This window comes from Camelina sativa, chromosome 19 (assembly GCF_000633955.1).
Source record: "Camelina sativa cultivar DH55 chromosome 19, Cs, whole genome shotgun sequence".
Lineage (NCBI taxonomy): Eukaryota > Viridiplantae > Streptophyta > Magnoliopsida > Brassicales > Brassicaceae > Camelina > Camelina sativa.
In genome coordinates, this window is record NC_025703.1 from 12,880,065 (window position 1) to 12,904,246 (window position 24,182).

At 30.7% G+C, this 24,182-nt stretch overlaps 3 protein-coding genes across 3 annotated transcripts; all 3 read left to right on the top strand.

Moving 5' to 3' along the window:
* Positions 307 to 3,293, top strand: LOC104766194 (plastidial pyruvate kinase 1, chloroplastic). The gene is made up of 6 exons (XM_010490028.2): positions 307 to 1,052; positions 1,129 to 1,219; positions 1,342 to 1,535; positions 1,923 to 2,044; positions 2,203 to 2,681; positions 2,765 to 3,293. The coding sequence occupies exons 1-6, from the start codon at positions 450 to 452 to the stop codon at positions 3,064 to 3,066; spliced, it is 1,791 nt and encodes a 596-aa protein (XP_010488330.1). The 5' UTR covers positions 307 to 449; the 3' UTR covers positions 3,067 to 3,293.
* Positions 3,729 to 4,164, top strand: LOC104766195. The gene has a single exon (XM_010490029.2). The coding sequence runs from the start codon at positions 3,780 to 3,782 to the stop codon at positions 4,134 to 4,136; it is 357 nt and encodes a 118-aa protein (XP_010488331.1). The 5' UTR covers positions 3,729 to 3,779; the 3' UTR covers positions 4,137 to 4,164.
* LOC104766196 lies at positions 18,089 to 20,015 on the top strand. The gene is made up of 3 exons (XM_010490030.2): positions 18,089 to 19,115; positions 19,198 to 19,387; positions 19,488 to 20,015. Exons 1-3 carry the CDS (start codon positions 18,693 to 18,695, stop codon positions 20,003 to 20,005), a joined length of 1,131 nt encoding a protein of 376 aa, XP_010488332.1. The 5' UTR covers positions 18,089 to 18,692; the 3' UTR covers positions 20,006 to 20,015.

The following is a 24,182-nucleotide window of genomic DNA, read 5'->3' on the forward strand; positions in this document are numbered from 1 at the left end:
AAAGACTCTAAAAACACGCTTTAACTCAATCAAATACTCAAAACAAATGTAAAAACTATGGTTAAAATACTATAAAATACATATACATCAATTACTTCATGGATTATATTATTATTCTTGCTAAATTTTTTAAAAAGTCAAGTTTTTCTTATTTATTTTTTTTTTTTTTAATAAAAATCTCAAAATCGAAAATTTGATTAGACACCATCAGGTAGGTAAACAAATAGCCTCGACGACGGCACCAAAACATACGAACAAATATTAATATTCCCAATTTAACCCTTTGCGAATGTCCTATCATATCAGAAAAAGAGGAAAACAATCAAAATCCAAAACACTCTCTCTCTCTCTCTCACACTTCGATATCTCCGCCTTCGTCTCCTCATAGCCAACTGTACTGAGATTTCGATTTCTCCGATCTCACTTCCTCCGGCTACCCGGCGGAAACTATGCCTCAGTCCATCCAATTCTCCACTCCTTCACGAACTCCTCACCTTCTCCATCTCCCTCACTCTCAATTCAACCGTCCTCTCTCATCCATCTCCTTCCGTCGCTTCCCTCTTACTACCATCAAATACACCTCCATCAGAGCTTCCTCTTCGTCACCGTCTCTTTCCCCTGATCTTGATTCATCATCCTCCTCGTCGTCTTCGTCGTCGCAGGTGCTTCTCTCACCTAACGGTACTGGCGCTAATGAGAGATCCGTTGTGGCTACGGCGGTTACGACGGATGCGGCTGGGATTGAGGTTGATACCGTGACGGAAGCTGAGCTTAAGGAGAATGGATTTAGGAGCACGAGGAGGACGAAGCTGATCTGTACGATCGGACCGGCGACTTGTGGATTTGACCAGCTTGAGGCGCTTGCTGTTGGAGGTATGAACGTTGCGCGGCTCAATATGTGTCACGGTACGCGCGATTGGCACCGTGGTGTTATCCGTAGTGTTCGTAAGCTTAACGAGGAGAAAGGCTTTGCTGTTGCTATTATGATGGATACTGAAGGTAGTGAGATTCATATGGGAGATCTTGGTGGTGACGCTTCTGCTAAAGCTGAGGTGTGTTTTAATCTCTTCTCTTCTCTATTTTTGAAGACATTGATGTGTGTAATTTGAGATGTTGAAACTTTTGCAGGATGGTGAGGTTTGGACTTTCACTGTTAGAGCTTTTGATTCTTCTCGCCCTGAACGTACCATTAGTGTTAGCTACGATGGTTTCGCCGAAGGTATATGCAATTATGTTTTATGGAAATGTAGTTTTGCCTTATTAAGCATGAAGTGGAAAGTGATGGAAACTTTAGTTAAATTTTGGTGATTGAGTATGTAATGGAGATCACTTGTGATGTAGATGTAAGGGTTGGTGATGAACTTCTGGTTGATGGTGGGATGGTGAGATTTGAAGTGATTGAGAAGATTGGTCCTGATGTCAAGTGTCTATGTACCGATCCCGGTTTGTTGCTTCCTCGAGCTAACTTGACTTTTTGGAGAGATGGAAGTCTTGTACGAGAGCGTAATGCCATGCTTCCAACTATTTCTTCCAAGGTTTGCAATTTTTATCTTCCCATTAAGCTTTGAGATTTGATTCACTTTATTTGGTTAGTTTGGGATGGATGAAAGCAATGTAAACTTTAGGAACCTAGATGAGTCCATGTTAGTAAAACAGAGGATTAAATAAAGTAAGGAACCCACAAAAGAGACAAGTAGCTGTAGCACATTAGCAGTTCTTTATCCATCAAACTGAGTCCATGTGAATCTAAGAGTGTTGATTTTTGATATGCGAGGTCATTGTATACAAAAACTTATTTTTATCTCCAAATTAATGGTGAATGAGGAATTATGTTTTACTTAAAGACGAAAAGATCTAGAATTATCTCTCAGAGGGAAAACATACTCATTTTCACTGATGATGCCTCAATCTTTTATTTTCAGGATTGGTTGGATATTGATTTTGGAATTGCAGAAGGTGTGGATTTCATTGCTGTATCGTTTGTCAAGTCGGCTGAAGTAATTAATCACCTTAAAAGTTATCTTGCTGCTCGTTCCCGTGGAGGGTAAGTAAACATGCTCAATATCAGCACATCACACTACTGTATAAGAAACATATAATATCTACTTTGAGGGGTCAGGCTACCCTAGGATTGGGTTTTGCATCACGTATCACCATCTTTAGTTATTTTTTATAATGATGTTGTATTCATTTATGATGCAGGGAAATTGGAGTGATTGCAAAGATCGAGAGTATCGATTCATTGACCAATTTGGAAGAAATTATTCTAGCATCAGATGGAGCCATGGTTGCAAGAGGAGATCTGGGAGCTCAGATACCTCTCGAACAAGTTCCAGCAGCTCAACAGAGAATCGTCCAAGTCTGCAGAGCGCTTAACAAACCCGTCATTGTCGCTTCACAGCTGCTCGAGTCAATGATTGAGTACCCAACTCCAACCAGAGCAGAAGTAGCCGACGTGTCTGAAGCAGTAAGACAAAGATCAGACGCATTGATGCTCTCTGGAGAATCAGCTATGGGTCAATTCCCAGACAAGGCACTCACTGTTCTAAGGACTGTAAGTCTAAGAATCGAGAGATGGTGGAGGGAAGAAGAACGTCACGAGTCTGTGCCGCTTCAAGCAATAGGCTCAACTTTTTCAGACAAAATCTCAGAAGAGATCTGCAACTCTGCTGCTAAAATGGGTAAATAATTCAGTTCTGTATTTGTCGAAAGCAATCTCGCTGTTTATAGCCTCTCTCTCATTTTACTTTTCCAATTCTTGCAGCTAACAATCTTGGCGTGGACGCTGTTTTCGTCTACACAACAAGCGGACACATGGCATCTTTGGTCTCCCGATGTCGCCCAGACTGCCCTATCTTTGCTTTCACAACAACAACCTCAGTGAGAAGACGCTTAAACCTACAATGGGGACTTATCCCATTCCGTCTCAGCTTCTCAGACGACATGGAAAGCAACTTGAACAAAACATTCTCGTTACTGAAATCAAGAGGTATGATCAAATCTGGTGACCTCGTGATCGCAGTCTCGGACATGTTGCAATCGATCCAGGTTATGAACGTCCCGTAATTTCTCTCTTTTTTACAATTCCGCAGCAAAGAGTGTCTTGTTTCCTACTTTGTTACTGTTTTTTAGACTACTCTTCTTACATTAGAGATTCCATAGGCATCGTCATCTTCGGTTTGTTAACAGTGGACGTGTGCCATGAATGTTAGCTCTGTTTGTAGTGTACTGTTTTTTTATTTTCTTGTGTCGGCTTTCAAGTTTCAATAATATCAGTAATATTTTCCAAATTATCCTAATTTGTATGGAACATTCGGACAAAAATTAAAGTTTATTAATTTAGAAATAAATGTAAACCCAAATAGGATTAGGAGTTGTATAATAAACATAACTAGGTTTTAATCTAATATCAATTATGCTAGGGTCGATCCAATCTAAATAAGTTAATATATAATTTCATTGTTGGTTATACTTCATATTTATACTAAAGAGAAAATTAAGAAAGATTCGATTTCAAGGGATATTTTTTAGAAAACATCATTGTAATTGAATTAATGTAATAAACACCAAGCACAATATCTAATATACCACTAACCAACAAAAGATTAATTATTTATTTTCTGAATAATTGTTACAATTGTTTTAGGAAAGTTTAGGATTTTTGTTCTTGATATGGTTCTTAAAATGATAATTTCGTTTTTTTTTTTTAAAGTAAAAAGAAAAAAAACAGAAAGTCAATGTAGAGCTATTGTACAATCTTCCTTAAAATTGTCAATGCAATGAAGTCTTATCAATCCAAGTCTTTAAGCTACATCGAGGTCAAAACCAAAGTTGCTTCCATTCTCCGTAATCACGACGTTTTAGTCCAAGAGTTTCATCAGCTTATATCGGATTTGGCTACATATGAGAAGAATTGTAATGCGGCGAAATCAGACGTGGAACGCACGGTTGAGTTTTTGAACAAACTCGAAGGTTTGGGGAAGGGTTTACACGGTGCGTTTCTAAATGCGTTGGTGTTTGGCGGTGATATCGTAGCTTTGGTTGAACAACTTGACGTGATTTTACACGATCACGAGTTTCTGAAAGAAGAGTTCAAAGCGTTTTTAATCGATTCCCGTTTATATAAAAAACCATGATTGCTACATTGTGAATCTCGTTATTTCTTTTGTCTCTCTAGTCTTTTTTTTTTTCTACTTTTTTTGTTTTCTTTTTGGATTTACCAAATTTGTTGCTACGTTGTTCATCTCTATATGGTATTGATTTCTTATGTTGGGCTTGTTTGGGCTTTAGTTCCACCACAACGTCCCTAGTATGAGTCTCTTACTTTTTAGCATATTCGAATCATCATCATCATTATTCATCAATGTAGCTTTCTGAGGTGTTATAATTACACGTTGAGGGATTATTTGTTTCCCTCAATCAAAATTTCACTCATAGTTCTTCCTCAAGTAGTCGAGTGGACCAAAACAAAATGATGGTAGGAGTTTCAAAAGAAAACACACTAATTTGTGTTTATATAGCTAAATAGTTTGTAAAAATACTACAACTTTTTTCAAGAATTCACTATTTTTTGTTACATTATATCACATTCCGAGACTGAACCATTAAAACTCACTAAAAGAATGATTAAACTATTTTGCAACATAGACCAATTTCACACACTCTGACACTTATAAGAAACATATCAACCATCATTGAATTATTCGTCAAGTAGATCTCGGAATTAGTCTACTTTAGGAATATTGAACACCCCATAAAACTTAAGCTAGTGTTTTTATTTTAATCTACTAGAGTTAGAGAAGGGTAGTTTTTAATATAGTTTTAATGTTAAATTAATGTAAATCAAATAATATTGGAGGATTTGATCATATCTTTCTTCTCTTCTACTGTTTGCATCACTTAAAATCAATGGTCCCAATGTCTATTATAATAGAAGTAAGTGGACCAACCCAATCGTATACATTTTAAATGTAAAAGACTCATCACAAGTTTTAGATTAATCATGAAACAGTTCAATAATTCAATTATTATATGTAGTCAGAAAACAATAGGGAGACCTTTTAATTAAGTAGTTAATTCTTTACGGGTCCGAATTAATAAAGACATATACAAACAAATATAAAAACAATGTAATAAATTTGATAATAGAGACAACAAACACCAACAATAGGAAAAACAATAAATTAAGAAAATTTTATATCCATGTTATTGGCTGTGAATTCAACCACTAAATTATGAACATCGTATTATTGGAAATGTTATTGTTACATTGCATGAGAAAAGTCTGGCTCTGGTTCAACTATTTGTAGGTGATCTTCTCTAAAAAAAAAAACTAATCAAAATATCGAATCAATTAGTTTTCTATAAGCTGCAGCACTTACAAAAATGATTGCATTATTAGCAAATATGTGTATACGTGCTTTGTTTTGTTCTGGCACAAATCTGAAATTACCAGAAGAAAAAAAATAGGAATATGCTCAAAAGAAACAACAGCAACAAAACTCCAAAAACAAAAAGAGGCAAAAAAAAAAACAAGTAGGGTAATGATGATGTAAAGCAGTATATATATTTGTGTAAAAAGAAAAAAAATATAACCATCATATCAAATATATGACAATATGATCATCACATTCATAAACTACATACACATCTCAGTATCTCACACATATATAGTATATATGACTGTAAGTATGGACAAGACCTTCATTATCAAAACCCTTTATGTCTTCTTCAGTCCTTTTCTGATTTGCTAAATTTAATATTCAGATCTGATCACTGATCTCTAACCCTAAACTCATTTTTTTCTCTTATCCATGTGTGCAAGCAATCATATAATATATATTATTATCATATTGTCTTCAAGGGTCCACACCAACTTTTATTTTTATTTATTCGATTCCCCATTTTATCCGGATTCAGAATTTTATGATATGGTGATCGAACGGACTCCAACGATACCATCGTACCAACGTCTTTGAACATAGATTATCATACCCATACATAATAATTTGAAGTGCCAAAAAGAAAACATCATAATAAGAATGTAGAAACTAATGTACATAATGGAATAGAGATATATTATAAGAGTAGATTGATAACTAAGATAAGGTTAGATTTAAGACTTATGGAATATTGAAATAGAGGTAGGCCAACCAATGGGGATATTATAAGATGATGATGACGTTTCCCGTTTTTTTTTTTTTGTAGTTCTTCTGTAACAAACTTATTAATTTCTTCTTGTGGTTTTTTTTTTTGTTATACTTATTAGTTTATTCTCCGAAAATTTCGCATTTATTTACTGACACCAAAGATGAGATACGTAGCATTCTTACCATGCCATTCGAAGAGTTAATTATCGTCAGTCAAGTCATGACTATAACTATTTCAAAACTGACCCAAGAAAAATAAAATAATAGTCTCTATGTTGTCATCATGAATCACGAAACACAAAGGTTTACTACATTTTAAACGTCACGTAATTAAAAAAAAAAAAAAGAGAGAGTATGATTTGAATGAAAATGAGAAATAGCTAGGGTGTGATTTTAAAATGAACTATTTGTTAGGTTTGAACAAAATCATTGAAACCCAATCTACCCAAACGAAAAAGAGTCATACCTGAAGTCTGCCTAAACCACCAAATTAAATAAAGAGTTCGCCAAACCCGTGAAAAGTGCTTATACATGAACTCGTTATATATTTAGGCTTTCAAAATAATATTAGATGCGATACAAATGTCTATGGTTTTATTAAAATAAAATAAATATATATTTCTTTTGAATCAATGGAGATTGGAGAAAGTCAATCGATTAGATCATTTTATCTTATTTTGTCACAGATAAACGATTATGAATTAGACGTTTCTGTAGATTATATATTTATTTAAATGGTCAAACTCAAAACTCCCATTTAGAGAACACAATTAACAAAAAAAAAAGTGATAAGTGAATGATGAGTTATGTCATGATCATATGGTACAAAATCTCTTAATCATTTGTAATCAGAAAATAAATAAAAAAACTCTCTACGTAGAAGATTTGTTCACATCATAAAATTTAAAATTACTATCATATTAACTTGTAAATTTTAAGAAATTCCTATATTTTCATGTTATTTGATAATGCATAAATTCTCTTAACATAATTCATTTGACTACTAGATATATCAATTTCTTTTGGCCTACGTATAACTTCAACTGTATAAATCTAAAGAAAAAACAAGAATTCCTATAGTTGGATATTTTATATGCAATTTTTAAAACACAAGTCTGTATAACTTTGTGAAAGTGAATTTAATATATGTGAAGATATAATCACTATATACACAGACTTTTAAAAAGTATAACATAAACTACGAGTTAGAAGGCAAAACTCGATGACAATTAATATTTAATACTATTATTGGTCGATATGTCTACTCCTATATATTGTATTCTTCGATCTCTAACATATATAAGTTACGTTACATCTATGTGTTGCATCCAAAGTAGGCCAAACATGTTTAATACAACATTATTCTCTAAAGTCTACTCATTGATATGATAGATAGTAAGTCTAAGATTAAGTATGTTCATACAAAAACAAAGTATGTTTATTATAAAAATACGTACATACATCAAATAGGTGAACGATAACCGTGTTGAATTGTCTAAACCTTCGCTTTCTCGTGTTACTGTCGTTGCCCAATAAATTAAACAAATTCAGTTTAAAACATTTATGAAAAAAACAAATTTATATATTTCTACATGATAACTATGCAAAATCATCCATCCGTTTACTATATGTTAAAATAAAATTTTCTTACATTCGAAATTTCTTTGAAATCTTTAGAGAGATGGATTACAAAATCATCCATTGAGATGTAATTACATTCATGCCAATTAAATTGTTAATCTGTTAAAATTCCTCATCAGAAATATGAATATATATTGGCAGTTTAACTAGTAGCATATAATATCATTTTATCTGCCCATTTGATTGACCTGATTATAGTCACAACTGAAGACAAATTCATTTGGCTTTTTCTTCACAAAACTTAAGACAAAAAAGATTTAAAAAAAAAAGTCAAACGGTATGTAAAATATTTCAAGTGAATCAATTTTTCTAACATGCATTGTAGACATAATTGTGATTTTGTAAGTGAAACATAATTGAAGGTTTTTTTTTTTGGGCAAAGAATTGAAGGTTTAAGTTTCGAAAAACAAATACTTGAGGCTTTTAAAAATCTAATCAAAATTAAAGAAAAGTTCTCTATACTATTATTATATATTGAAATCTATAACAGATAATTTTATTACAATAAAACACGGTTTGTGGTCTATGGAGTTTTATTTATTTGACACTGAAATTATGCATTTAAAAAATGAATTTAGCAATAACTCAGAAGTTTTATTTCGTAGTATTCCTTTTAATTAATCCCTTGAAATGTGTATTCTCATTAATTAAAAATATTCAACTTAGTTTTGTCTTAATCAAAATTACAAACCTACATGTTTTAGTTAATATTTAAAATAATTTTGCGCAATTTCTAATAAAATTACCGAATATAACTATATATATATATAGTAATATAGATATGGTTGTTCTCAACAAATATGTATCATTCATTTTGAAGAAAAATATCAGTCATCTTTGCCTGAGGACTGAGGAGTACCATGGGGATGTCGTGACATTTTGGATTCAAACAGTAGGGATACTGAACTACTGATTTAAGAAAAGAAAAACCAAATCCATTTCAGACTAAAACCATATCTTAAATATATACACTAATTTAGATATAACATATTATTATTTAATAAAAATCATGGACCACAAATCCACAACTTCTTAACACAAAAAAAAATTCTCTTTAATTTTTGTGGAAAGGAAAAGTGTTGTTACGGTCAACATTATTTCACTTAGAAAAATAGAGTACACTTTCTAATTATCAGATCTTAAAATTGTAACATCTCCGAACCGGAATCCCGGTTTGGGATGTGCATCAATAGATGCTGGAGGAGCATCGGTCGATACTGACTCTTTTTCCTGCGTTTTGTCTTAAGTTAAACGTTGTGTTTTAGGCAAAAGAGAAAGAAAAACCCTTAAGTCGTTCATTTTGTCTCATTAGACGACTATGACCGTTTTTGAGAGAAAAGAAGGGAGAAAAAGTGTTCTTGGTGATTTCTGGTGTTTGGAGGCGTTTCCTGTAGAGATCTGTACCTGGGATCGTTGTAGGAGCTTCCTAGGAGCGTGTTCTTGATTGTTTAAGGTTCAGAAACTTCTTGGCAAATGTAAGTGCATGACCATGGCTTATCTAAGCTGGAGATTCTCTGATCTGTTTGTTTATGTGTTGTTAGGCTTGTTAGAATGTTGTATGAGGCGTTAGGAAGCTTTCTTGTGGCTTGGGATCGATTCTTGTGTTTGCAGAAACGGAGATCCGGCGAGAAGCTTCGAGGGAAAACGATGCTCGGCATGTGCGTCGGTCAATGCAGTGCGAGGACGGCGCGGCTTGACCTAGGAGCATCGGTCAATGCCATGTGGAGGCGTCGGTTGATGCAACTAGGGTTTCCGCGTATTGTTGAGCATGCGTCGATCGATGCAAGTGGAAGCATCGGTCGATGCAAGTGAACCTTGTGTCGACCGATGCATACCTTGTGTCGGTCGATGCTTGTCCCTGTTGGTGTCGGTCGATGTAGAGCCTGGTTTGTTTGTTGATTGTTATTTGATGGTTAGAGTATCTCTATTGCTTGTGTGTATAGCCCAGTAGATGGGAGGAATGCCTTACTGAGTGTTTATAAAATACTCATGCATTGCAATTTGTGTTTGTGATGCAGGTAAAGGCAAAGTGTGATCGTGAAATCAAGGCAATGAAGAGGAGGATATTCTAGGGACTCGATTGGATGTTGTCTGGCGTTGCTAGGTTGCTAGAGTTGGGTCTTTAGAACTTGCTAGGTTACTGGTTCCTTGTTTCCTGTTGTTTGATATTGGAGTATTGTCATATTTGATTATTGGTTATTAGTTATTGGATTATTGTTTGGATATTGGTATCTGTTATTTCCGCTGTTGGTTGTGCTTGTGGTTAGGTGGCTAGTGGATATGGGACCACTAGTTGTAGTTTATTATTATTATTTATTATTTTTTATTTTTTTAAAAAAACGGAGCATGTCGTTTCAAAAATTAATTAAATCATAAGAATTGATGATAAATGATATATCATGGTTTTTACGGTTTTTAACCATGATATAAGGAGTCTTTTAGAGTCTTTTGATTTGTTTTCGATGATGTTTTTGAGTCTTTACAGGTTTTCTAGGATTTTAGCATGGATGGAGCAAAGTGGAGCAATTTGGATCATTTTGAAGCATTAATCCCGAAGAAACGAACTTTGATTCAAAACAGAGAGGGAGTGTCGAACGACACTGCCTTAGCATCAATCGACACCATGTTTAGCCAACGAGAGAATCAAGTTTTGGAAGTTTCACAAATTCAGCCAAAGTTTTCCATATTTGCAACACAAGTTCCTGACGTATTTTAGGACATATATATAGTATTTTTAGGTTTTAGAAACCCACAAGTTTTATTCTAGCAAGTTTTATTTTCCTGCAACCTTGTGAGATTTTTGAGAGCTTTGGTGAGAGAGAAAGAACTGCTTGAAGAGAAGAATTCATAAACTCCCTCGTTTACTCTTTTAATTTCAATTGCTTATTATTCAGAATTATGATTTGTTCTTCATTGAATATATTTGAGTAGTTTACTTGTTAGGTTCAGGGTTTTTCACAGGGATTTTATGATTTATTAGATCTGTTTATTTAGGATTCATTATCTTTCGAGATCTTCATCTTAGATTGTTCTTCATATTAATTCTTGATTGATCACATAGAATTAATACTTTAGGAAAATAAAATTGATATGAGAATATAATTGATTTTCCTGATAAAATCTTTTGATGAGCAAAATTACTTTCTGCAAAGAGATTTGATTTAGTAATTTTGTGAACAATCTAAACTTGTTTTTAAAACTGATTTTTAACCTTGAATTTTACAAAAAGATTTGGATTTTCTGGTTTTAAATTTAGATAATATTTGCACTGAGAACTGATTTATTTTACAAAAGTGTTTAGAGTTCTAGATCTAATTTTTAATTGCTTGAACCTTAATTAATTTATCTGATTTAATATTTCATAATTTCAAGACATGATAATAGAAAGTCCATTTTATACATCAATAATATTTGAAAATTTTATAGTATTATGAATTGCCTAGTTAGTGAAAACAAACTACAAGGAGTAGTTAAAATAGACTGCTTTATTAATGTGATTAGCAAATGAATAGTATGGAAAAAAATATGGACAAACCCATGAAATTCATCAAAAGGTAGGGCCTTAACTTGGTAATTCCCCAGAGCCTATCAAGCAAAAGAAGAAGAAAAGTACTAATTATGATGATGATATGAGTCTTTAAAACAGCTAATCTCCAAATCAGTTCAAATGTGGCTATGTTTCTCTGCCAATGTTCTTAGCAAGATATACGGTTCATAAATTAGCATTTGCCATTTTCTAGTAAATCCACTTCTGAAGGATGTAATCACATAGTTAGATGAGTTTATAAAATCATAAATTGCTATCATACCATCAAATTATCTACCAAAAATAATAATAATTAGACATCTGAATTGTTATCTTTGTGAAACTAAAATACTTTTTTTTTTAATTAACTCAACTTATGAAAATGTAGAGAGAGGGAACTTAATGATGGATTTCAATATAGAATAATTGCGGTTCAGGGCATCTCCAACCCCACTCTATTTTAGAGTCAAAACTCTTTTATAGAGCAACATTTGCACTAACCCTACTCTATATTTTACTTTAAAATAGAGAAAATGATAGGATTGCTCTATATATAGAGCAACTCTATTTTCACCTCTATTTTTTTTTACACTAAATCTATTTTTAACTCTAAAATAAAGTAATACATTAGAGGAAAACAATGCTCTATTTTAGAATTGCTCCACTGGAGATGGTCTCATAAAAGAAGCTCTCTAAGGGCATCTCCAACCCACCTCTATATTTGCTTTTTAACTCTATTTTAGAGTAAAATCTACTCCAATCCATCTCTATTTCTATTTCGATAATAGAGATCCCTATTTTTTCCTCTATATATAGAGGAATTCTATTTTTTCCTCTATAATAGAGTTGAACTTTTTTATTTATAAAATGGTCCTTGAACTTTTAACACTTTTATATTTATGATCAAAATAAATANACAACACCATCTTGAAACTTTTCAAAGTTCTTAACAATATCCCAAACATGTCCAAATGTCCAAATTGTTTTATTATTTTATATGATGCAATGTATTTCTTTTAATAAATATGATNGTTAAATTTGACTAATTTTAATATTTTGGTTTAAAAATTTTAAACGTTTTCGTATAGAAAATTTTTAAAGGTTTTTGTATAGAAAAATATTTTTAAAATTTGAGACTATTATTTGCAAAAGAAAATTTATATAAAATCTTATTAAATATAAATAACTTAAATATTTTAGTTTTTATTCATGCCATAATNTATTTTATATGATGCAATGTATTTCTTTTAATAAATATGATATTTAAATAATATTTATGAATGTTAAAAATTTAAATAATATCATAATTTTATGAAAGTTTCATAAAATAAATGGGTTAGTTTGCAATTTTTATAAGTAAAAGATATTAATAGTAAAATAAAAAATAAAAAAAAGAATCTCTACGGAATATTCTTTTTTAGAGAAAAAAATAAAGATATCTATTGGAGCAAAAAATAGAGAAAACTATTGGAGATGGTGTAAAGCGGAAGCATTCACTCTATAGTGCTTTTCACAAAATAATACTAATAGTATTGGATTATAAAACTACCAAATCCATTAACAAACAAAAAATAGAAAATACATTATGAATTACTAGTGGTTGTATTTTATTGGTAAAGGAGAGATACGTCATCTGGGAAATTTCGATATGGTGGTTGGGTTAAGGCAAGACAAAGTGGTTGATTTTGAACCCAAAGGTTGAGTATACTAATTTAATTGCCTAAAAACCATGATTAATGAATTAAATCTATATTAATAAAAAGTATGAGCATGATTAAGCTCCTAAAGGCATCTACATAGGATTTTAAACAAACTATCAGGATTTGACATATCACTTATTAACATTTTATACAATTTCCAGAATTTTCNACGAACATTTGGATGTACGGAATTCAAGTCACAAAATAAAATTTTGATTTCTTCCTTTAGCTCTTTCAAAGCATAATTTTTACTTTGCATCTCCAANCCTATCATGATTTGATATGCCATTCATTAACAATTTTAAAATTTCCAGATTTTTTTAGAAAAAGAAAAATTTTAAATTTATGGAAATAAACGAACTATGCGCAATATCCCACATTGGCTAACAAATTTTTAGACAATGGTTCAAAACCAGTATAAATAAGATTAATATGATTCCAACAACGAATGAGCAGGAAAGCTTGATTTATCAGGCGTTCAAGTTTAAAAGTTTTATTCGGTTTGATCTAGTTTTTTATTNCGAAGAACCAATGGTAGGATTATCTGATTCTAACGATGTATAGTCAAAACCANCGGTTTGATCTAGTTTTTTATTTGATCAAATTAAATCTTTAAAAGTTTCAAAAAAATAATATAATATTTAAATTTTTTAAAAGTTTAAATATTATAAATATTGAAACTTTTAAAAGTTTTTAAATATTATACTTTTAAAATTTTAAAAGTTTAAAATATTATAAATATTGAAACTTTTTAAAAGGTTCAAATTTTATATTTTGAAACGTTTTAAAAGTTTAAAATATTAGAAATATTGATGTAAAACATAAATTATCTTATTTATCTACGTTTGTGCTTTTTATTGCTTATGAGTTATAAAACATATTTTTGTGTATGATTTTATAGATGAGTTGATATTCTTTCATTAATTTTTTTTATCTTATTTTTTATTTTTATGAGAAAATAAATGATTTTGTTCTTGGAGTTTGATGGGTTAACAAGTTGTGTAGTAATCTAAAAAAATAGTTTTTCAGTGGAAAAGTGTGAAGAAGTTGACAAGGAAGAAGAAGAAAAAGAGTATAACGAAGAACCAAACGGTAAAAGTAATGATGACAATTACCACAAAATTTGACAATGAAAATGACAAGAAAGAATATAAAGAATAAGAAAACATTGAATAAAAAAACACGAAAACATAGGTGGTAGCGATCAATTAAATATGAAAACGAGTTAAATTCATGATGATAAAATTGTTTCGTTTTTCTCGTGGTCAAAGAAATGGTTTAGGATATGTGAGGTCATCAGTTTGATTCGCCTCGCCTGGACGTCGAGTTAAATTTATGATTTTTTTTATTAATTTTGATTTTATAACACAACTGATTTTTATATTATAAAAAATTGTGTATCTGAAATTTATTTATTTTTCCTTAATACTAATTTAAATTTTCTTATAAGATAATATTTTATTATCGTCATTAATTATTTATAGTTTTCATCAAAATATATCGAATACATCCACGCGTAGCGTGGGTTCAACACGTAGTAAATTATAAAGAAAAAGCCAAAAAGAAGAGGATAAAAAAGGTAAAATGAGAGTGGAAATAATTAGTGTTGTCAGGTCCCAGAGGTGTATTACTGTTTCTCCCTTAGTTAAACTTTAATTTATTTGGGAATCTAAGAAACAATAAAGGTAAGAAACAAAAAACTAGGTGATTTTATTAAGTTTTAAACAAAACATATTTGCACATAAATGCTGGGATTTGAAACCCATTATTATTGTGTCGAAACTTTTGACTCAAAAGTGAAAAAAATTCATGCAAATAAACAATTCATGACTTGTAATTTAATATGCCTAAGAGCTTCTTTAGATTTGAGAATAATAATATGCAGTACAGTCAAATACATTACACGTAATTGAAACCTTATTAGAATATGTAATTACTATATTATAGCGAATGAACCGTGCAGTGGTACTTTAAATGTACCTCTAGAATAAGGGTATAAACTAGTACTATCTTTTAGAGTTGGAGTTGAAGTGTATAAAAGGATATGCTTAAGCAGTAGTATTTGCTTATTTTAGTGTTTGTTTTAGCTAGGTAAGAGTACTTATGGAGTACTGTTGAATCAATATGATGGTAAAGTATGACATCTTAATATCTACTAAAGATGTCAAATAAGATCAATTCATATAATTCATGCCATGTTTTTTTTAGTCATTTACTTCTCCTTTAAAATAGTTTTTTTTGGGTCAAATAATTTCACAAAACTTGATTTATAAAAAACATAATAATTCAAATACTTATTCGTGGTGAAATTTGATTGTCGTTTTTCTTTTTTTTTTTTTGCATTTCTTGATTATTCTAACCGGGATAATGATTATTGTAAGTAAGTAATGTATGTACTACAAATAATACAATGAAAATTATTTGGAATATCGATGAGTTCCTTACGAATTGAAATACTTCAACACTGAAGTAAAAAGAACCATAAGAGATTATTACTCCTAATTATCACATACCATCCGAACAAACATGCTCGATAGGTTATTTGTAAATTGTAATGGTGTCGTTTCTACTGCCTTAAGATGTGATATCAATCACAAGTTGGTTTTAGGAGATATTTGTCCGCTACTTCGATGCATAATATTGTTTTAAAAAAATCCTAGTTGGATATACATATTATGTTTTTGACCCAAAAAAAAAAAAGGATATACATATTATGTACTAGTGATTAGCAAATACAAAAAATTTAGTTAAACAATATAATTTATTCTGTTGTAAATTTAATATACATCTTATGATGTTATTTGAGGTATTTTTATATAGTATGGTGAAACTAAACAAAATTTGAATTTATTTAAAAAAACCGACATAGTCCACTTAAGTTATATACTACATGTCTATATATATATATTGTCACGCACAGGGGAAAAAGGGGGAATAAAGTGATATAAAAAGGGTCTTGATAACTTGATTGCTGTAGAGGGAAAGTATCATCAGCTTTTCGTTTTGGGGAGAAGAATCCCACACTTTTCTTTTTCTTTGTTTTAAATTAGATTTATACATTGATATAGCTATATAGCATAAATGTATATATAACACACACGCATAAAAATAATCTTTTTATAATATTTTTCATATTTTTCACTTAGACCAGCTTAAATTTTATCAGTTTTCGTATTTAAATTATCAAAAAAGAAAACAAATGAAAAATAGTCGACATTAATCTCATAAAACACTTAGAAAATTATTTACAAAACAATGGATAAGTAATTGAGAATACAACCAAACAAACACATAAGTTTTAAGATTTCATCTCATATTAACTGCGCTTCTAGTAGTGAAGTGTCTCTAGATGAAATGAGGCTAATTATGATAGACCACATACATATGAGTATATGACTAAAGGTAATGCATGTACCACTGAAAACATATTTTTGATAGAATCAAAATGTTAAATTGTGGCATCAGCAAATTGAAAAGAATATTTTTAACACAAAAATAATTGAGTATTTGCTTTATTCAACAGAATAACTACTAGTATTAAACAGGGTTATGCAACAATTCACCAAATACGTATAGAATAAAATTTATGAATTTTTTATTATTATTTTAAAGTTTGAATACGCATGATTTCAAATGTTTGTAGTTGAACATTTTGCAAATGTTAAAATGAGTGAAACGTGTACAATATCAATAAGTTTAATATCTTGACAAAAGAAAAAATATGTTCTAGTACAAACATCATAAAATATTAATTTAGAAAAGATATTAATTTAGATGCATGATACAATTTTTGAAAGAATTGTACAGATGTATTATAATAGGTCTGATTAATTATACAAAGAGGGAAAAAAAATTTAACCAACAGAAAAAATGATGAACAAAAACAAAATGATTAAAAATGATACAAAGTAAATATACAAGATAAAAGTAAGAATAAAGTAAGAATATCATTTTAAATAATATTTTGATGAATAGAAAAATCAAAATGAGATATATCTCATACTGATATAGCATGGGGGTGAACAAACCAAATCCAATACAAACAGTACATGATATAGGTAGGTATAAAAATACCAACCTGAGTAGTCACTATTGGAAACTCATAATGCATATTTGTTTCCATTGTCCTCTAATTTACCAGCAGCTAAGATAATTGCATACATGCGTACAAAGGAAGAGTCATCTTCTTTTTTATAGTACTACTGTAGTATTCTTTAAATTCTCGACTCCACTTTTTTTTTTTTACTCCTTTCATTTTTTTTTTTTTTTCCTTTTTTTTTACTTTNACTTTTCTTCTTTATATGAATAGACCAAACGGTCAAATATTTGGGGCCCCTGTCTTTTTGCATGATTTTTAGTAATTTTGAGTTAATGGTTTTGTGATTTTAATGTGGGTTTTTAATAAAGCAAAGCTTAAAGTCTCATAATTACAGCATGGGTATATCTTTTTAAAATACTTTTTATAATTGGACTAGTGTTATCATTTCAACATTCAGATTATTACTATTAACTTTTACTTTTTCTTTTATTTAAAAAAAAAATTCGTCAGCCTTTTTTTCCTCTTTTGTCCTTTAGTGGTCAGTCTAATATATTATTTTCCCCTTATTTTACTGACATTATATTATTATTACCCAAATAAGCTGATCATACCAATAGTGTATTACTAAAAAAAAAAACTAATTTAATTTAGTTTTGTTTTTAACCTAGAGTAATAAATTTACTTAAGACACATGTTGAGTTACTATTGGATTGAAGTCAGTTTCCACTATACCTTTAAATAAATAAATAAAAAAGAGGAATAATCCGTTTTCGGATATACCCGATATTCCACGGTAGTGGAGGACAAAAGAGTAATTTACAGTTATCACAATTACTGACACGTCTCCCGTAAAAAGGATTCACCACTACGCTAAGATGAAAACGACAAAAAAAAAGTAAAAAGGTTAAACGGTAAAAATAAAATATTATCCGACGTGGCATAATAGTGCCTAGTCACCATTTGAGAGAGCCTCTTCAGCTTCGGGATCTCTCTCTCTCTCTGAACTCCTTTATAAGATTAAGCCAACCTCTCTTTTACCCACACCATCCACACACACACACACATAAGAAAAAAAAAATTAACAAAATTCATCACAAAAATACGTTTTCTTCTTATATAATAATTTCTCTCTCTCTCTAAGATTTGTCGCTTACCTTTTGAAATTCTCCGGCGATGAATCTCGCCGGGAAAATGAATATTCCGGTTATGATATCAGTATCTGTTACTAGTAACGCCGTCGTCTCTTACCATCGCCGTCATGTCTTCCGTGAAAAATCCTCGGAGCTGAACTGATCCTTCTCTTTTTTTTTGTTTTTGTTTTTGTTATTATAATTCTTCGCTTCGTTTTTGTTAAGAAGATGATCCGCTGATTTCAGAAGTTTCTCCTTCTGGTTTTTAGCTGAGAGGTTTTGTTAGATTCTTCTTCTTCTTCTTCTTCGTCTCTGGTTTTTGAATCCAGTTTTGGAAGTTTTGTTTTTAAAGTTTCTGTTGAAGAGATCTGAGATAGAGAGTGTATATGAAAATCAAATCTGTGAAAAACTTCATTTGAATTTTGAATTTGACTTGTTGGGGACTCTTGTGAAAAGAAGAAAGTTATAGATCTTCGTCTTTGTTAGAGAGAGAGAGAGCTAAGAGCTATGCCATTTACGATGAAGATCCAACCGATTGATATCGATTCTTCTTCTCCAGCCGTAGTAGTAGTACCTGGCAACAACAAACCGGTCCTCAAATCTCGTCTCAAACGTTTGTTCGATCGGCCCTTCACAAACGTATTGAGAAACACCGCAACAACCACCGAGAAACCATTTCTAGTCACCGGTGTTGAAGTTCAGCAAAACGGAGGAGGAGGAGGAGGAGTGACGGCGGAGTTCGAGCCAAGTTCCGTTTGTTTAGCGAAGATGGTTCAGAACTTCATAGAAGAAAACAACAGCGAGAAACAAGCTAAATGTGGACGTAATCGCTGCAATTGCTTTAACGGCAACAACGATACCTCCTCCGATGATGAATCAGATCTGTTCGGTGGTTCAATCGACGGTTGCGACGCTTCTGATCATCTCAAGGTAAACAACATAATATATCGCTTGTTGTTCCTTGTTCGATTTCTCTTACCTAATTTTGAATTTTAATCGATTCTGAATTCAGAGTTTGATCCCGTGCACAACCGTCGCCGAGAGGAATCTGTTAGCCGACGCGGCGAAGATTGTAGATAAGAACAAATCGGTGAAACGAAAAGACGATATGAAGAGGATCGTCAACGAAGGACTCTTATCGCTTAACTACGATTCTTCAATCTGCAAATCTAAATGGGATAAATCTCCTTCCTTCCCTGCTGGTATGTATTAACATCTTCTTCTTCATCTTCTTTAACAACTTTATGAACATGAAGTTTGTGTGACTGACTGACTAATAATGAATTTTTTCATTTTGTCCAGGTGAATATGAGTACATAGATGTGATAATCGGAGAAGAAAGGTTAATAATCGATGTAGATTTCCGATCAGAGTTCGATATTGCGAGACAGACGAGTGGTTACAAGTCTCTGCTCCAATCTCTACCGTTCATCTTCGTCGGAAAATCTGATCGGTTGAGTCAGATCGTGTTTTTGATATCGGAAGCGGCGAAACAGAGCTTGAAGAAGAAAGGGATGCATTTTCCTCCTTGGAGGAAAGCTGAGTACATGCGATCTAAATGGCTTTCTTCTTATACCCGAGCTGGAGGAAACGCCGATGAGATGCCGGAGACGGATGTTGTTGCGGTGGAGAAGGAGGTGACGGATAGTGTAGAGATTGAGCTGGTTTTTGAGGAGAAATGTTTATCTCCGACTCCGAGAGTGAAGGATATTAATTCTTCTTCCTCCTCTCCAAACGACGGCGGCGATGATGACGTGGCGGTGGAGAGAGAAGTGAAGGCTGTTACCGGATTAGCTTCACTCTTTAAGGAAAAGCCCTGAATAATAATAATAAAACAAATTTTGGAATTTTTTTTTTCTTTCTTTCTTTTTTTCTAATTTTCCTTAATTTTGATGGTAAAAAAAAAACAAATATTAAAAAAATATATAACATTACCATATTATATATTCGCTTTCTTTTTTTCTCTTTTACCTTTTTCTGTAGTTGTTTTGACCTCTCTTGTTTTTTTTCTTTACAAGGGGGTTTTTACCACTTTGTACTTAGTACCGTCAACGGTGAAAAAAAATAAACAATTTACTTATTTCCCAAAAATAAATTAAAATGTTATCCCTAAAATTTAGTACTTCCGAAACTCAAAAGAAACACCTGAGAAATCGTGCAGTGGAATATAAATATTTTTTAAAAAAATTATTTTTGTGTAATCTTAAGATGATATCGTTTAATATGTGTAAGCAGATAAGGGAACATAAGAGTATGACACGATCTTTTTTATTTTATTTTTAGTTTCTCATCTTTTCATAAAACCTTTGATTAATTAAACGTTAAGCGTAGCGTTACTACCAATTTTGTTTACTACTCATCTGTTTTACTATTAAGGCAGTGAATGGTAACCTTATAAAAAGCGTATTTCAAGATTTGTTTTTAAAAATGGGTCTATGTTACCATTCACGTGATTTCACCTAATATGCGGTATTCTACAAAAAAAAAATAAAACACTGTATGCGTTTTTTGAGGGTGAACAAAATTCACTGAATCGCAGTAAGTTTTTGAAGATAGCTATTATCCAGCGGTATTTACATTTCCGCACTAGACAAAAAATAATTTTATTTTATGTTTTGAATTTTTTTAATTAATAAAAAGAGTAATAATCAACATAGATTCTAAAAGTTCCAACAAATGGTTTTATGCTATATTTAATTAAAACTGTTAGAGAATTTTGTTAGTGTTCTTTTTAAGAAAAAAAAAATAACTAACCCTATTCTTTTATAATTTATGTTATAGGAAAATTAAATTAGATGATAATATTTTTTCGTTGTGCTATATTTTTATGATTAAACAATTGAGCACTTTTTTGATTGAGAAATAGATATGTCAACAAAAATTACTTTAGATCAGTTTGAGTATTTAAAATTTATAAATATATGAAAATATATCTTTATCAACACAACTAATAAAATTTTACAATTATATAGTTTTAAATATACTTATTTTAACATATTTTTATACAATATGTAATCCGCCTTTTCACCAATCAAATATTATTCTATACCGCTTATTTTATAATAATCACACTTGTCCTGCAAATATGTAATTATATTAGTTATTAATAAATAATATTAAATTTGTACCACAAATTATTTTTCACCAATCAAACATTATTTTGTACTGCTTATTTTGGAGTAACCGCACTTATCCTGCAAATACATTTGTCCTATATGTATCGTAGTTAAATCGTATTGCATTATTAAATTTTTTGTTTCCCACTACCAAATCTGCGATTACTATTTCAACCCTAAGTTTTGGTTAAAATGACGACAGCATTGAGAGAAGAGAGAAGCTCGTGGGCTCTCGATACTTGTGTGGAGTGCCAGAGCTGTTCTTGAACAACGTCTCTTATTCTCTCTCTTTTGCTTTGGAATTAACTTCTTTTTTTTTCTAAAGATTTTTTTGCCTTAATTGTTTTAGTTTAATGATTTTTTTTTGTTTCGGTAATCTCATTTTCTTTCTTTATTAGAACAACTTTAGACATTTCCCAAAATCTTGACACGTTAAAACCTGGTCCATTTTTTATTTCATCAAATTGGCTCTCCAACTAACTAATAAAACCATATAGCTTAGGTGATTTTTTTCTTCTTGTTTTTAGTCTGAAAAAAAATAAGTTACGTGGATTTATAAAAGAATAATATGGATAATGAAAATTGACTCTTTATATCTACATTTCATAAAAATAGAATTTTAAAACTAAATAATAAATACTAGTAATTTTAGTTATTTTTAACTCTAATATAATAGGAAAATCTTATAAAAAATTATATATAAAATACTAAACATTTATCTTTTTGTAAATGGAGGAAATGAATATAAAATGTTGAGTAATCAACTTTGATCATCGATATAGGAACTATAAATCAAAATCTACTGAAATTACAAAACACAATTAACCTAATATATATGTGTTCACTTTCAAGTTTTAACTATTACGATGGACCTCGCAACAACGTATGAGAGAGGTTTTTATGTATTTATGTGGTTCCAATGTTATAACTGGATTGATATTTTGTTTCTAAGAGATCAATAAAATTTGGATGAATGATCTTTTGATTTATGTATTTGTCATTTTGCATTTCATTCAATTCAAAGGATAAAAAAAAAAAGATTTTCAGTGGTTCGTGCTTGTTAAACGTGTTAAATATTTGTTCATGCAGTACCCATCGGTGTAGGTATGTATATTTTGCAGGAATAGAGAAATCACAATTGTGACTCTTCTTGAACACAATAAATCAGTTTTTGTTTTTTCCTTGTTATCAAGCTATAAAATATTTAATCGATAAAAGGGTACCTTTCAATATTAAAAAAGTATTTATTTTTTGGTTGAATTGATGTTACATTGTTTATATATGATTATTATAGTATATCAATCTATAACCAATAATCAATATAATAATGAATTATTAAATTAAAAATCAATCAACGTTTTAGTATTAAAGAAATAAATCATACATAATTATAAAATGTTTAAATTTCATTTATGATATAAAAGAATATATTTTTCAACATAAAAAATGTACTAAACTTCTAATTATTTTTATTTCGTTTTTACGCAGTAATTGTTTTGATATTTAAACTGATAAATTTCAATTTTTGTTTGCCAATATTGATGAATCACTGTTTACTTGATCATTATTTATTTGTTTGTGTGGCTAAGGTTAATACGTAGACAGTAGACTTGTTGATACAACAATAAAATTATGTGGTTAACGTTAATTCAAGCCCCATGGGGTTGGTTAACTACACAAGCAATGATCAACAAAACTAAAATTGATCATATGTAGAAGTTTTACTATATTGGATCATCGCTTCTAGATTTTTTTTTTATAGATCTGGTCCTATAGGCAACATAGGATCATGGACTCAGCAGTACTCCTAGTTTATAGATCATTCACTATCATATATAACAATTATGTGGAGGAATATGTGATACTTCTCAAGTTAGGAAAATGATAGTAAGATGATGTACACAAATACGACTTTAGACCCATCTATATATTCCGATTTATAGCCGCAACTAATCTTTGCATGCCCATGAAACACATTATGCTTAAATCATACTGGATGTGATTAAGTTCAATCTAATATCCCTCGAGTCTCTCAATGTCTTCAACGAATCTATTAGTTGATGTTCTCACGAAACCTTTATAGTAATTTTAATTTAGTTTTAATCAAGATTGGTTTTGCAAACCGTGGACCATCTTGAAAACATATAAAAAAAATAGACACAAATATATAAAGTTTGTTTAGATCTCAATATTATCTCTTCATGTACTTGTATACACCGATGTACTTTTTCATCATAAATCAAGGAAATACGCTTCCCTAGTCAAATGAGGTTTTGATGTGGAATACTAATACGTGATGATTTTCCATTTTTCTTTGCTACTTCAATTTAGAATTGTCACTACAAGTACAAAGATACAAATGTAAACATTGTTTTGTTTCTTCCAATCCTAAAGATTACAAGTAAGTGAAGTGACTTAACCATATCCAACAACTCATCATCCATAATTTCTAAAGATTAACCTAGGTCATTTCACGAATTTGATGGAATCAATATATAAGATCCCGCTACATTTGTTGTGGATCTAAAAACAAAAAAAAAATCAAAATAATATTCAACGTTTAATGGATAAAAGCTAGCTAGAATGGTTTAAGCCGGTCGTCATGAACAAATGTTTGGAAACTACCAAAAAAAAAATGAACAAATGTTTGGAAATTTTGATATCCTATTACATACGTTTCATTTTTTCTTTTTGTTAATGGATCCCAAGGACACATGCATGATCTTCGCTTAAAATTTGTACATATATAGAAATTAGTGAACATAGCAAAGAATCTATAACATTAGTGATATTGTTAACTCTACTTTTTTCTTCATCAGGTCAGTTAATTGCCATGTCTTGTCAGAACTTTTTTAAAATAAAAATTGAATGTTTGGAAACA